General features: G+C 35.9%; 1 protein-coding gene across 3 annotated transcripts in view; it reads left to right on the top strand.

Annotated features, from left to right (window-relative positions):
* Nucleotides 1-364: 364 nt before the first annotated feature.
* Nucleotides 365-14,722, top strand: part of LOC150107818 (uncharacterized) — a 321,462-nt gene continuing 307,104 nt past the window's right edge. Inside the window, exon 1 of one of the 3 annotated variants that reach the window (XM_090392071.1) lies at nucleotides 365-494. Coding sequence is in view for 1 of the 3 variants with exons in the window: in XM_090392069.1 (XP_090248195.1) it covers nucleotides 9,577-9,582 (6 nt within the window). In the remaining 2 variants the exon portion in view is untranslated. Of the gene's footprint in view, nucleotides 495-735; nucleotides 932-9,073; nucleotides 9,583-14,722 lie in introns of those variants that run through there. The other 2 variants (XM_090392070.1, XM_090392069.1) reach the window with 2 other exon arrangements.

Genomic DNA, 14,722 nt, shown 5'->3' with positions numbered 1-14,722 from the left:
AGACTAAACTGTCCACTCAGTCTCCAAAAAAAAAAAAAAAAGAAAAAAGTTATATAAGGCTAAAATTGCCTCGCCTACTGCCGATACGGGAATAAAAAGTGTTAGCTGATTTTTTTTTTGTTTCTATTATAAAATTTATGGTGTCAATATTGCAGCTAGATCTTGTGTTCGGCATTATTTCAATGTCGGTAGTCGCTGTTTTTCTCTGTTGTTCTGCATTTGTTCTACATAATACGTCGCAATTCTTGTTCTGTAACATTTAAGTTATTCTGCTGGTTATTATAATGAAACCTCTAGCCGTGTTTACCAATCACGGACTCGAGTTATTCTGGGAAAAAGTCTAGACGTGAGTCCAGAAAGTGTATTTTCAGAGAGTTATTTCATCATGTCATGATATGCTCTGACTATAGAAGAAACGAATTTTTTGTAATCTGAAGATTTGTGGTTACCCAAAACGTTTTCTGCAATTAACATACAATATCTCCTTCCAACAGGTTCCTTTTTAGAACTTATAATTAAAATATATATTTAATTTAATATAATTAAATATATAATTTAATTATAAGATAATCTTTTACTAATTATTTGTTTAATATTTTATACTTTTATATAGCACGTTGTATCCTTAGAAGCGCATAATAAATCGAGGGTGTTCGTTATAAAAAAATATATAAATGAAATAAACTATGCAATGTTTTTGGTTCTTTGTTGACACTTCTAAACGTGTCTGGCATTTTGGTTGTGTTACTTATAAGCTTGACTTTCAGAACCAAATATTGTTTCAGGATTAATTATAAAATAATGAAGGAGATTTATCAATCTCACTTTTGATTTTTTAATAATATTATTTAAAAATTGCGTAGTTTCATTTATTGCCATAAGATGGAGGGGACAAATTGATAGAGAAGTTGCGTGAGGCGTTTTGTTGTAGGTTTGTAGTTTTTGAAATGTCTTGCCTGTATTTTGCTATTTACGCTTTTGGCAAATTATTATATTATACATTATTTTGTAATGTTGTGGATGATTTGTTGAATCTTCCCCAGTACCTGATCTACTTCTGAATACTTTTTCGGTTAACATAAATGGATGTTTTCTTACCTGCACGATATTGAATTTATTCAAAAATTGCGAACCACTAGTAACGAGAGACAAAAACAAGTGTGTAGGTGTTTTATTTAAGTGCACGCGGTGTGTTTGATGGATGGAAGAACTTTATGAGGCTGTGATTTGCATTTGAATGGATTCGGAGTTAGGTGTCCTGAGAACGTATAGTTTAGTGAGAGTTCGGTAGTGCAGAGGCAGGGAAAGTATTTTTTTGGGGGAGGGAAGGGAAGGATGCAGGCAATCTGGAGTTAGTAGGAGAGTGATCACATGATGCTGCATGTAGCTACCCTCTCCAGGTTCTTAACTTTAGCGGGAAAATCAACACAGAGTATAACGGAGGTTGTTGGTTATTGTATGTTACTTATACAAATGCCAGAAGTATTCAGAATAAGGGAGAGAATGGGAGGAGGAGTTTTGCTAATGATAGTTGAAGAAGAATTGAAGAATGGAGGCACTGAAAAAGAAGAATGGAGGTGGATGGCAGTTCATCTGAGGCCATCTGATGTGAGGTAAAGACCAGCAGAATGAAATATATACTTGGTTGCTGCTAGAGGCCAAAGGGGGGGGGGTATAAGAGAGAATGTAGATGGCTTGCATTGGTAAATTAGTGCAGTTGTGGAACTTCAACAGTGTAGACATAGATAGGAAGAAGGAATGGTCACAGAGAGAGAGGGGAGGAGGAAGTGAATTTATATACAGCTATTGAGCAATAATTACTTGAGATAACATGTAATGGAGGTGATTCAAAAGTGCTGTATCTGCTCCCAAAGAGTTCATTTGCTATGTAACAAATAGAAGGAAAAATTTCTATGGAGAATGACTGAGTGTTGATGAGGAGGAGGTAAGAAACAAATGAAATACTTGAGTTACCAAGTGACCATTTTGCAAGTGTATGCTGTCCAGGTTGTGACACTGCAATGCTAGATGTGATACTGATGAATTGGAGGTGCTTACAATATTGCAGCTGAGATGTTTAATTTATGGACTAGAACTGTTGTTCTAGTGCATAAAGGAAGCTCCAAGACAGAAGTGGCAAATTATAAAGCACTCAGTATTTCATAAGTGGTAGTTAAGGTATTGGAGAAGTAGGCAAAAGACAGAATTCAGAACAGATGGAGAGGAATATGATACTTTAAATGGGACATGATTATGCTGTTATTATTACTATCATCCTCAGACCCACATAGATTCAAGGACTCATCAATGGAGGGCCCCTGTCATACACAGCTCATCATGTCATGCTTTAAATACATTCAAATTCCCTGCAGACACCACATTCCCATGCAATGCATTACAATTATTTAACACTTTCCATGCTGCAAATTTCTTCACTCTTTTGTTCACCCCCCCCCCCCCTTCCTTATGTAACTTCTAGGCAACATCTTTTGTTCTCCCTTATCTCCACTATATTATTATTATTATTATATCTTATTATTATTATTCACGTAATAAAAATAAGAAGATAGTTGTCCCTAAGTAGCTCAAGGAATTCAATCTCCTTACTCATATGTGATATTTCCTGCTTCTAGTCGATACTTCCATAGTTAAAGTCACCCATTATTATTGCTCTCCTGCCACTTTTTATCACTCATTTGTCTGATCATTTAAGAATCATTTCTTTCTTCATCTGTGATTTGTAGCAGCATCTCACTAAATATCTGAAATTGTGCTGACCTTAGCAAATGGCCTTGAAGCCATTATCATTACATTGAACTCTTTTGAAATCATCAATAATATCTCTTCCTTTTTTATTCTTTCTGTCTTTTCAAAAAAATGCTATAACTATGGCATTCTATTGCAATGAGTATGTCATCCTCAGTTAACCATGTCTCACTTGATACCAATGATTTGTGGACCGACTAATTGTATAAGGCCACAAACTCTGCATCTTTATTCCCATATTCCTTGCATTGGTGTATAAATACAGTAGTTTTTCCTGGTTCTCCTTTCCTTACCCCTGTCATTCAAGTCCTTTGATTTTATTGCTCCTACCAAGAATTTTAATGCTTCTCTTGCATCCTTATCTTGCCTTCCTTTTTTGTCCATTATCTCATACTGATTCTGGTATCTTATGTATCCTTACTGTTTCATTTCCTCTGGCTATACACATTCCATCTCTCATCAACAATCTACCTCTCTTTACACTATCACTTTCATTCAAATGCAAACCATCTGTAGCAAACAGTTCTCCCCTACTTTCAAATTTATCCCATACACCCACAAACTCAAGTCTTCACTTCTGCATATTCTAACTATCACAACATTTGTGATCCATTGCTCTTCTCCTCAACTCTTTACTACCATACCTTGGCAGCACACTCATAATTCTTCTCACACTCTTCCACTTCACTGCCTCTAGCAACATTCAGATCTCACACACTACCCCACAAATCATTTGTCCCAACCAGCACATTCAACTCCTCTGCATTTTCTTTCCACTCTACTTCAGTCTCTGCCATTGCTCGCCTCAAAACTTTTGACACTTGTTCAATTTGACATTTGTTGCCATAGAATTCCCATACAGCAATACACTGCTTTTCACCATTCCACTGCAGTCATTCATCTTTGAACTCATCTGCCACTGACACTTTCCTTCTTACACCTCCAGCTACTAACTCTTCTTTAAATGTCCTTTCTCACTCTGCATATACACCTCAATTCATTCATCAACTTGACCATTCTTTTCTAATATTGTCATTTCTGTTCATATCTTTCATACTAGTTTCTTTTCCATTCATCATTTGTTCTTCTACCATTTCACTTTCTTTTGCATTTTTGCTGTATTTTTATACTTTGCTGTGTTATTCACTTTGTTTGTACTACATTTGCTATTCCTGAGTTTTGCTAGCTTGTATCGATGATGTCATTCATGTCACCATTGATTGCTTTTTCATAACTTTCTTACCATTTCTTTGTTGCTGTTTCACAGTATCAGATGAGCAATATTTTTTCTTGTTACATTCTTGCTCTATCACCTCAGTCACTGATATACATCACCACCCACCAGCACAGCAAAGTTGTACTTTGCACACACTTTCCTTTCATCTATCTTAAAAATCCATAACTTATCGACATAATCCAATGAATACATGTAGTACACTTCACATTTCACAAAACAATTGCCGGTCTGGTGTTGGCCGAATCGTTAGTGTATCTGCTCTCCAGCCAAGAGGCTGCCGGTTTGGATCCGCCAAGGGCATGGATGTTTGTGATTGTTCTACTAACTGTTTACCACATATATATACTGCTGTAACTTGTGTCCTGGCACATTATGATCTTTGATGTCTTAACGTCATAAAAATCACATAAAAAAATTAATAAAATAAAATAAAAAATGTAACGCATGCATTTATGTGGCCTACCAGATCGCAATTGTGTTGTTGTTGCTTCTTAACATTTCCATTTCACTATAACATCACTTACTGTTGATCAGGGTAGAAATTTCTGAAACTTAGTTGTTGCAAAGTTGGCATCCTTTGCAAATCAGGTGACTAAATTTGTGTGCTCTTGGAGATGTGGTGGCCTTTTAAAGGTTTATGAGAGATATAACTTTCTTCTCTGCTTGTCAATGTATTTTTCAATAATCAAGTAATCCTATGAGCTCTTCTAGCCACTTTTGCAGTATGATCTCTGAACTTCTCCTCTAAACCAGCACTTCCTGATCTCTAGTTTTATCTTTCTTTCTCTCTTATCTTTCTTTTGCTTTATCAGTTTCCTACTGTTAATTTCATCAATGTGGTACAGAGCTAGTAATCTTCATCATCATCAAATTCCTGCCATGTACCCTCAAGGGGTGTACAGGATATGACAGTACTACATGAAAAAATTACATCATTACTAACTTCCTATCTACAATTTTCCTCCAAATCAGTCTGTTACTTGTCAAGACTCCAACATTATCAGATCTTATATTTCTATCGTCTAAGGCACTTTGTACCGTATCAATCCACCTATATCTTGGTCTTCCTCTGGGTCGTTTTCCTGCCAACCTGGCAGAGAACACTTGTTTTGCTAATCTTTCCTTTCCCATTCTATTTAAGTGACCATACCATCTGAGATTAGCTCTGCTAACGCATTCCTGGATGCTGACAATGTCAAGTTCTTTCCTAATATCCTCATTTTTAATATGATATTGCCATTGATGCCATCTGTTCACGCCTCTAATCTTTCTCAGGACTCTCATATCTGCGGTCTCTCGTCAAGTGTTTTACTTCTGACCCAGCTCTCAGATCCATAAGTTAAAATTGGTTTGAACACAGTCTTGTATACAGCTAATTTAGTGTTCCGACTAATTTCTTTCTTATTCCATATGAATTTATTCAACTGACTTCCCACGATACCAGCTTTGCTGATTCTGTTGTCTATTTCTATATTTAGTTTACCATCTTCAGTAAAAATTGTGCCTAAGTAGCTGAAATGTTTTACTTGTTCCACAGGTTCTCCATTCACAACACAGTTGACATTTTCAATGATTCTGCCTATTTTCATTGTCTTTGTCTTTTTATTGCTGACTTTCATACCATATCTATTACAATAGCTATTCAATTTAGTCTGATATTCTTCCAGACTTGTAGCGGATTTATTTAGAAGTATAACATCATCTGCATAAAGCAAAGAGCTGACATTAACATCTCCAATTTTGATATTAGGTTTAATACCACATTCTTCATAATGTGATCCATATAGATAACGAATAACAGAGGGGATAATGTACATCCTTGTCTCACACCAGATTTAACATTAAACCATCTTCCTGTACTTCCTTCGATTCTAACTGCTGACTCACAACACTCAAATAAAGACTAAGTATTGCTTGATATAATGCCCCATTGACACCATATAACTGCAGCGTATTGAATAGCTTCTCTCTTGGCACCTTGTCATATGCCTTTTCCAAATCGACAAAACTTAAATACAGATCTTTGTTATATTCCCATGCTTTCTCGACTATTTGTCGTAAAGTGAAGATCTGATCCTGACAGCCTCTGTTTGGCCTGAATCCAGCTTGTTCTTCACCAAGCTTTTCTTCCACAATTCTTCTCAACCGTTTCTCAAGTATACTTGCATAGATCTTGCCAGGAACACTCAGTAGGGAAATACCTCTGTAATTCTCACATTCAGTTTTATTTCCCTTTTTATATATGGGTACTATGAGAGCTCTACTCCAATCATCGGGAATTCGTCCCTCTGTCCAGGCTTTCTGAACTATGCAGTGCAGCCACTGTAAGACTCTTATACCACCATACTTCAGCATTTCTGGTCGAATATCATCTACTCATGCAGCCTTTCCACATTTCAAGCCTTTGATGGCTTTTTCTATTTCAAGTATGGATATGTATTCCTGACTGCATGCCTGGTCAGTGTTTTTTATCACTGTGCTGTCATCACTGCTTGTTTCATTTAGCAGTTTTTCAAAGTAATTACTCCATACTTCAAGGATATCTTTTTCTCCTGTTTTCATTTAACCTTTATCACCTCTAATTCCTTTTACAGCACTCTTTCCTCCATTCCTAAGCTTCTTCAACAACCTCCAGAATATTTTGCCACCTTCTTGATATTTATTTTCTATATTCTTGCCAAAGTCCTCCCATGAATTTTGTTTAGCTAGTTTTACACACTGTTTAGCTTTCTTACATTTGTCTCTGTATTCTGTAAGAGTAAAAGCTGACTTATTTGCCAGGAACTTTTGATATGCTTTCTTCTTTTCCTTCACTGCCTCTTTAACTTCCTGTGTCCACCAGGGAGTTCTGATTTTTTTATCCTTGCACACAACCTCACCACATGCCTCTCTGGCAGAATCAATCAATGTTTCCTTCAGAGTTTGCCACTGAATCTCCAAGGTTTGATTCGTGTTCTCAAACTCTTTCATTTTCTTTTCAATAGTATTTCTGTATTTTAGTCTACAGTTCACATCTGAGAGCTGCTCAACTTTTATTCGCTTTAAAACTTTCTTACATGTTATTCTTTTCAATATGAAATTCAATTTTATCCTGCTCAAGACTAAATAGTGATCTCTTCCACTTTCAAATCCTCTGTACACTGGTGTCCTGCACCAGGGAGAAAACATCACTATCAACAATAACATAGTCAATGAGACTTTTCTTATTCTTAGCCTCTTCTCTCCATGTGAATTTGTGCACATTTTTATGTTGGAACATGGTGTTAGTAATAACCAGTCCGTGTCCTGAGCAGAAATCCAACAGATATTTGCCATTATTATTAGCTTTGCTCTTTTCTCCAAATTTTCCCAAAATATTTTTGTATGTCTCACAATCATTTCCTACTCTACTATTTAGATCCCCAACAAGGACCAACTTTTCCTTTTTCATTGTGTCAGTTGCTTTTTCTAAAGCCTCAAAAAATTCCTCCACTTCTACCTTAGTAGAACCATCTGTGGAACCTTAGGCACAAATAAGTCTCATTGTCCAGTTCCCCATTCTCATATTTGCCCACATTACTCTACTTGAGACTGACTGCCATTCAAGAAGATTAGCCTCGTATTTTGTGTTGAATACTATGGCTACTCCTTCTTTTCCTTGATTGTCATTGCCTGAATATAACATTTTGTATTTATTGCTCAGAAATATCTCACCAGTTTTGGTCTTTTTTGTTTCAGTCACCCCTATTATGTCGATCTGGTACTTATCTAATTCCTCAGCTAGCTCCATTTCTTTGCCATTCAGGCTTCTTATGTTGATAGTACCGATCTTTAACTCTGGTGATGTTGAGTTGGGGTTTGTTTTCAGATTTGTTCCAGTAGCTGACTTTTCGCTGTTCGCCCTGGTTCAGCGAAAACAACGGGGGCCTTGTTTAACCGGGCGACGCCCCAGCCGGCATGAAATTTTGCCATGTTGTACCATCATTTTTTATTTTGGTTTAACCAATAAGAATACAATTTGGTCGGCTAAATCCCAAATTGCCAGCCCATCCTCGTTCGTTCAGTATCAAAGTAGATACCCAACAGGGTGCACCACGAGAAGGGGAGGATTGGACATTAGGTCAGAAGCCCTGGTCGGTTCTCCGCATTCCTTTAAGTAATTCCTTTAAGCTAGTAATGTTTTCATCCCAAAATACATAGCTCACACATTGCCTTATTAAATTGATAGCCATTATCTATTTCCCATGTTGGCTGCCTATTTAAATCATTCTGCGAAATCTTTGCATCATCTTTATTGTTCTACTTAGTTGTTGCACATCATCAGCAAACAATCGAATATTTCCACTTGGGTAATTTCTTATGTTATTAATGTGCAAATTAAATTGCAGTGGTCTGAGTACCGAACTCTGCTGCACACTGCTAGTCATATACCTTTTCCTGGACTGTACTCCATAAACTGCTCTGAGATGTCTATCTATCAGCCATGCTCTTATACATATCACTGGCTTCATACTCATTTACTCCAGTTTATTTAAGAGAACTTAGTGTCCAATTAACTGCCCATTGAGAAGTTGCCAACCTTGTTGACAGTCATAATCATACCCTATTCCAACAAGTCCTATGTGTTCTAATATAGAAGCAGTTGCCATTTATCTTAGTAGGATCTCTTTATTATAGCATGTATCCCAGAATGACTTCGATCTTGTTGCATTTGCTATCTCCTTATACTTATAATGGAGGATTTAAATAGCTACAATGCTGTGGGTGCACATGCTTGACAACAATAATCTTTTCCTTCCAAACACTGGAAGTAACACCTTAACATGCCTACCCAAACATTTACTATTGATATAACAATTTGTTCACCATTTTACTTCCTACTGTTAAAGTAGGAATTAAAAAAGTAACATCTGCATTACTTTTTAAAAACTGGAAACACTCGAATGTTGTTATCACCTTTTCACAAAGCAGCACAACTTCCCCAAAACTATCATCCAATCACCCTACATTCTTGCCTAGGAAAAAATTGTCAAAGAGGGTAATACTAATAAGACGGGTAATATTAATAATCACTAAAGAATTAAATCTCATAGAAACACAGAGGGAGAGAGAGAAAGAGAGTCCATGCGCCAACCAAAGCAGAAGCGGCATGCAAACAATCAGTAATAAAATTCAACGGAACGACAAATGGACGAAACATCACACCAACATGAACGTGTTAAAACTAAGAAATATATAGCAAATGTTGTTATGGCAGTTTCAGATATTTTGGAATTTGGTTGAAGAGAATCAACATTTCAATTCGACAATTGTTGTCTTGCCTTTGTCATTGAGTCATGTGATCTTATGTTAATACCACACCAATCATATGCATGTCTTCATACCTGCTCTATCTCTTCTGGCCTACCATTGCTCTCCAATTCGTGCTCTGCTTTCACTTCTCATTAGTCATTCCTGAAGGGTTGTTCATTGTATCTCAAGTCTTGTAAATTACTGGTAATTTTTGATTGAAATATGCAAACTTCAAGAATCAAACTGTATGTATTAGGTTGATTACAGAAGCATTGTCACTGAAGATTCAAATATATCAGGTGATGAAGGTGAGCAGCCAATCGCACAAATAACTTTGATAATTAACATTTAAATGCATTCATTTTATAAATAATGTGAGCAGTTATAAATTATAATGAATACTGAGGATTTAATTATAAACGTCAGTTTAATTTTCCAAAAATCCCTGCATATATCTTGCACCACAATTTTTTAACTTTAATTTTGAGGAAAAAGTGCGAGTTATATTCGAGTTAATACAGTTAATTTGATTTAATATAATTTAAATTATAACCAAGGTAGAAAAACTTTCTACATCTATCTCTAATCCTTTGTGAAAAGGTGTATCACTTTTTCACAAAGCAGCACAACTTCCCCAAAACTATTGTTCAATCATCTTACTTTCCTGCCTAGGAAAAATAGCCAAAGAGGGTAATACTAATAAGACTGCAGAAAGTCACTAAAGAATTAAATCTCATCCTTGATGAGCAATTTAGATTCTGGGAGAACCATTCCACTTAAGAAGTTCTCAGAGTTGCGGAAAACCTCAGCATAAGGTTCAACTGAAAGCAGCACACAGGGACAATCTTCCTGGATATCGCCAAAGTATTTCACAAAATATAGTATGATAGGCTCCTTTTCAAACTCTTGCAGGCCAAATTTCCACTAGGACTGGTCAACCTTACTCAATTGTATTTCAGCGATCACAAACTCTGCGTTAACTACAGGGAATTAGATAGTCTGAATGCAAAATCAGCACCAAAAACATCTAGAAGAAGAATAAACCCAACATCAGAAGAACTGAAGATAGGAACCATCAATTTAAGAAGTATTAATGGAAAAGAAATCAAACTTGCAAAAGAATTGAAAAAGTACCATGTGGACATAATTGGCATTACTGAGACAAATAAATAATTAAAATATAAGATCTTACTAAATCATAAATAATAAATATTTTTAGGCTATAACAATCAAGGAAAAGGAGTAACGATAGCACTCAACACTGAACATGAAGATAAACTTCTTGATTGGACAGTTTCAAGTAGTTATGTGGGTATACTTCAAAATGGGGAAATGGACAGTGAAACTTATTTGTGCCTATAGTCCTACAGATGATTCTTCTAAGGATGAAATGGAGGAAATTTTTGAGTCAGAACAGGCAGCTTGCATAAAGAAAATGGAAAAAGTGGTCCTTGTTAGAGACCTGAACAGCAGAGTAGGAAATGAATCCCAACATGAATATAGGAACATTTTGAGAAACTTAGGAGAAAAGGGCAGAGTTAATAATAATGGTAAGCATTTACTGGACTTCTGCTCAGGACATGGACTAGTCATTACTAACACCATGTTTCAAGATAAAGATATGCACAAATTTACATGGAGAGAAGACACAAGAAATAAAAGCATCATTGACTACATTCTTGATAGTGATATCATAAGGTGTTTCAGGATACAAGAGTATATACAGAGGATTTGAAAGTAGAAGTGACCATTGCTTAATACTAAACAGGATAAAAATGGATATCACATCGAAAAGAACAGTATGTAAGAAAGGTTTAAAAATGAACAGCTTTTACAGTTAAATTATAGACTCAACTTTGAAAACAAGAACCAAACCTTGGAGTGTCAGTGGCAAACTCTGAAGAAGACATTGATTCATCTAGAGAGGTACAGTTGGGTTTCTTTTTATGTGATAGATACGTTCCACAGAAACCCGCATATAAAAAATCGCAAAAAGACCTAACTTACATTGAAAAATTAGGGATACATTCCATAATTTTCCAAAACCACATAAAACTGAAGCAATGAATTAAAATAAACCTAAAATTGCATAAAAAAGTTTATAAAAATTCAGGAAAATAAGGATGCCTAAGTTTGTTTTAAAGCTTAATTCATTTTATTTTATTGAAAAGTAACATTTTTTTTTTAAACATTTTTTCATCAGAATTATCGTCGCTATTAGACAATATTCGGCAATATTTGCGAACTGGTGCAAAATCACTTTCATCACGAGAAGAGATGGTCAGTGCATCAGATCTGTAGGTAAAGGCAATGATTCTTCCCAAACAGAATTAGCTTCACCCTCATTCTGTGCTGATTTTTTTTCTTCTGACAGTGTAATTAGTGATTAAACTTTGAGATGATGATTTTACTAATTTTTTATACAGCTCGTGATATCCAGACAGTTCTTCAGCTCACGTTGGAATTTAAGGGCTTGTTCAGAATTTGTGTCATCAACAAGAAAATTATGTTCCAATTTATTGCACAGTTCAAGACCTTCTCGAATTATATTTGCAATGAGGGGGGGACAGATTTTTCTTCTGCTTCACTATCGTTTTCTGGATCTTCAATGATATATAAAGTTAATCGATAACCAAAAATATCATTGTCACTTAAGGCATTATCCACAAGCACGTCTACATCATTCTGGCTAAATGTATCAAAACCTTCTCCACCAATTTCATGTGCCAAAGTGATGATTTAAGCTGATAATGTAGATGTTTGAATGTTTGCAACATATCCAGGCCAAGCTTCTTTCCAGCAGGCATTTAAAGTTTGTGGTTTTATTTCAGCAATAGCAGATCCAACATGATTTAAGCAGTCCCAAATAGAAATTTTTTTCAAAACGTCAGTTACTGTTAATGATTCGTTTTCTAGTTTATCCAATATAAATCGAAATGTGTGCTTAACGTAATATTTCTTAAAAGTAGCAATTATGCCCTGATCTAATGGCTGAATAATGCTTGTTGTATTGGGTGGAAAAAACACTACCTGCACATTTGGATGTTCTAAATGTGAATGACTTGGTGCATTGTCAACAATGAATAAAACTTTAAAATCGAGAGTTTTTTTGCTTCACGTATGTTTCCACTTCTGGTACAAAGCAATTATTGAATCATTCAGTAAATACAGCAGTTGTTACCCAGGCCTTTTTTATACGCCATCCAATGTACCGGCAACTGTTTTAGATCTTTGCCTTTTAGAGCATGTGGTTTTAGAGATTGATATATTAGGAGATGTTTCAACATTTGATCCCCCGATGCATTGCTACAAAGTAACGTTACTCGATCTTTACTTGCTTTAAACCCACTTGCTTTTTTCTCAGACTTTGCGATACAGGTTCAACTAGTCATTTTCTTCCAAAAACAATTCTGTTTCGTCAGCTTTAAACACTTGATTGGGACAATATCCACCCTCTTCAATAATTTTGGCTAACTTCTCTTGAAAATTTTTGGCAGCTGCTTCATCTGCTGCTGCAACCTCGCCTGTAATCTTCACGTTATGAAGTGCATTCCTTTTTAAAAACCTGGTTAGCCATCCTTTGCTAGCCGAAAATTCTTTATCATTCTGGGAAGCGGAAGTAGATGGCTCCAATTGCTTCATCTGTTCATAAAACCCAAGAGCTTTTATGGAAAAATACTGAGGACGGTGATCAGAGCTTACTCCACCTTTACTACGAGTTGCCCCAGCATGTACCAGGTGTTGGCTTATGCTTGGACTCGCCAAACTTTTATAGATTTCTACATTCGGCATGAAACTCTTAGATTTTCTATTTGTGAGTTTCTTATTCTGCTAAGAAATAATGTTGGATTCAATATCCACTTAATTTGAATAAATGTACCTCGCCGAAGTGAAGCCTATTGGCTCTTTATCTCAGTAATTTAGTAGTGCACCTTTTGGCGACTCGTACAGTAAAGAAATAAGCTCTGCACTACCTGCAACCTCAGTATTTACATCTGGGTTTACCTACTCATTGATGAGACCTCAAAAAAGGTCGAAACCGGTCTGGGTAGTGACCTTCCCCCATAATGTATAACATACATCTCCTAGGAGTTGTGTTTTACATTATAGGAAAATACTAAGAACGGTAATCGGAGCTTACTCCACCTTTACTGCGAGTTGCCCCAGCATGTACCTGGTGCTGGCTTATGCTTGGACTCGCAGAACTTTTATAGATTTCTATATTCGGCATGAAACTCTTAGATTTTCTATCTTTGAGTTTTTTATTCGGCTAAGAAATAATGTTGGATTTAATATCTACTTAATTTGAATAAACCCAAGAGCTTCTTGTTTAATTAAATAACCACTGAGTTAATTCTTCAATCTAGATAATGAGCACTCATTCTGGTTTATCTAATAAAGCATCTCTTGAGTACAATGTTAATTTAGCACTTAGTTTTGTGCCAGAAATGACAGATTTTCTTATTGCAACTTCATTCTTTTTGATTGCTCTTATAGTAGATTCGCCTAAATTAAAATGTTTACCAATCGCCGTAGATCCCTCTCCTTTTGCTAAGTGATCTAAAATTGCAATTTTCATTTCCAAAAAATTGCTTTTCTTTGGTGCTTTTTTTCCTTCATTTGGCCAGATTAAATCTTTAAAATTAGCAAAATTTAGACTTATGATAATGAAAAGACAAACTCTTACTCACATGCAAAATTAAACTTCACGGACACTCACTGCTTACAAGTTACTCCAGAATGTTCTGCAACATGCTGTTCATTATGTACAATGGTACATAAGTTTTGAAGTTATGCAGTGCATAACTTCAAAACTGCATAAAAAAGATATGCATAAAAAGAGACCCGTGTGTATGTTGTGAATTTGTCTGCAAGGATAGAAAAGTAAGAATGACATGGTGGACACAAGAAATTAAAGAAGCAGTCCTGGAAAAGCATACCAAAAGTTCCTAGCAATTAAGTCAGCAGATGTCCTGAAAGAATACAGAGAAAAATGTAAGCGAGCTAAACTATGTGTAAAAGAAGCTAAACAAAAGTCATGGGAAGATTGGTAAGAGTATGGGAAATAAATATCAGGAAGATGGTAAAATGTTCTGGAAGCTATTGAAGAAGCTTAGAAAAGGAGGAAAGAGTACTGTAAAAGGAATCAAAGATGATAAAGGTGATATGAAAACTGAAGATAAGGATATCTTGGATATCTAGAGTAATTATTATTATTACCCCAAGACCTAATGGAGTCAAAGACTCATCTAGGAGGTCCTTTTATCACACACACACAGCTCATCATACCATGCCATGAACACATTCAAACTCTGTTCAGACACCACGTTCTCAGGAAAGGCATTCCAATCATTTACAACTCTGCACGGAAAAAAAACCCTACTCGCACCCTCTTTATACAGTTTCCAGGGATGACCTCTGGTTCTCCCCCGATCGCCCCTATTTTCT

Source organism: Typopeltis vanoorti, chromosome 4 (assembly GCF_054136105.1).
Source record: "Typopeltis vanoorti isolate ZY-2024b chromosome 4, IOZ_Tvanoo_1.0, whole genome shotgun sequence".
In the NCBI taxonomy this organism is placed as follows: domain Eukaryota; kingdom Metazoa; phylum Arthropoda; class Arachnida; order Uropygi; family Thelyphonidae; genus Typopeltis; species Typopeltis vanoorti.
This window is presented reverse-complemented; position numbering and strand designations above follow the sequence as displayed.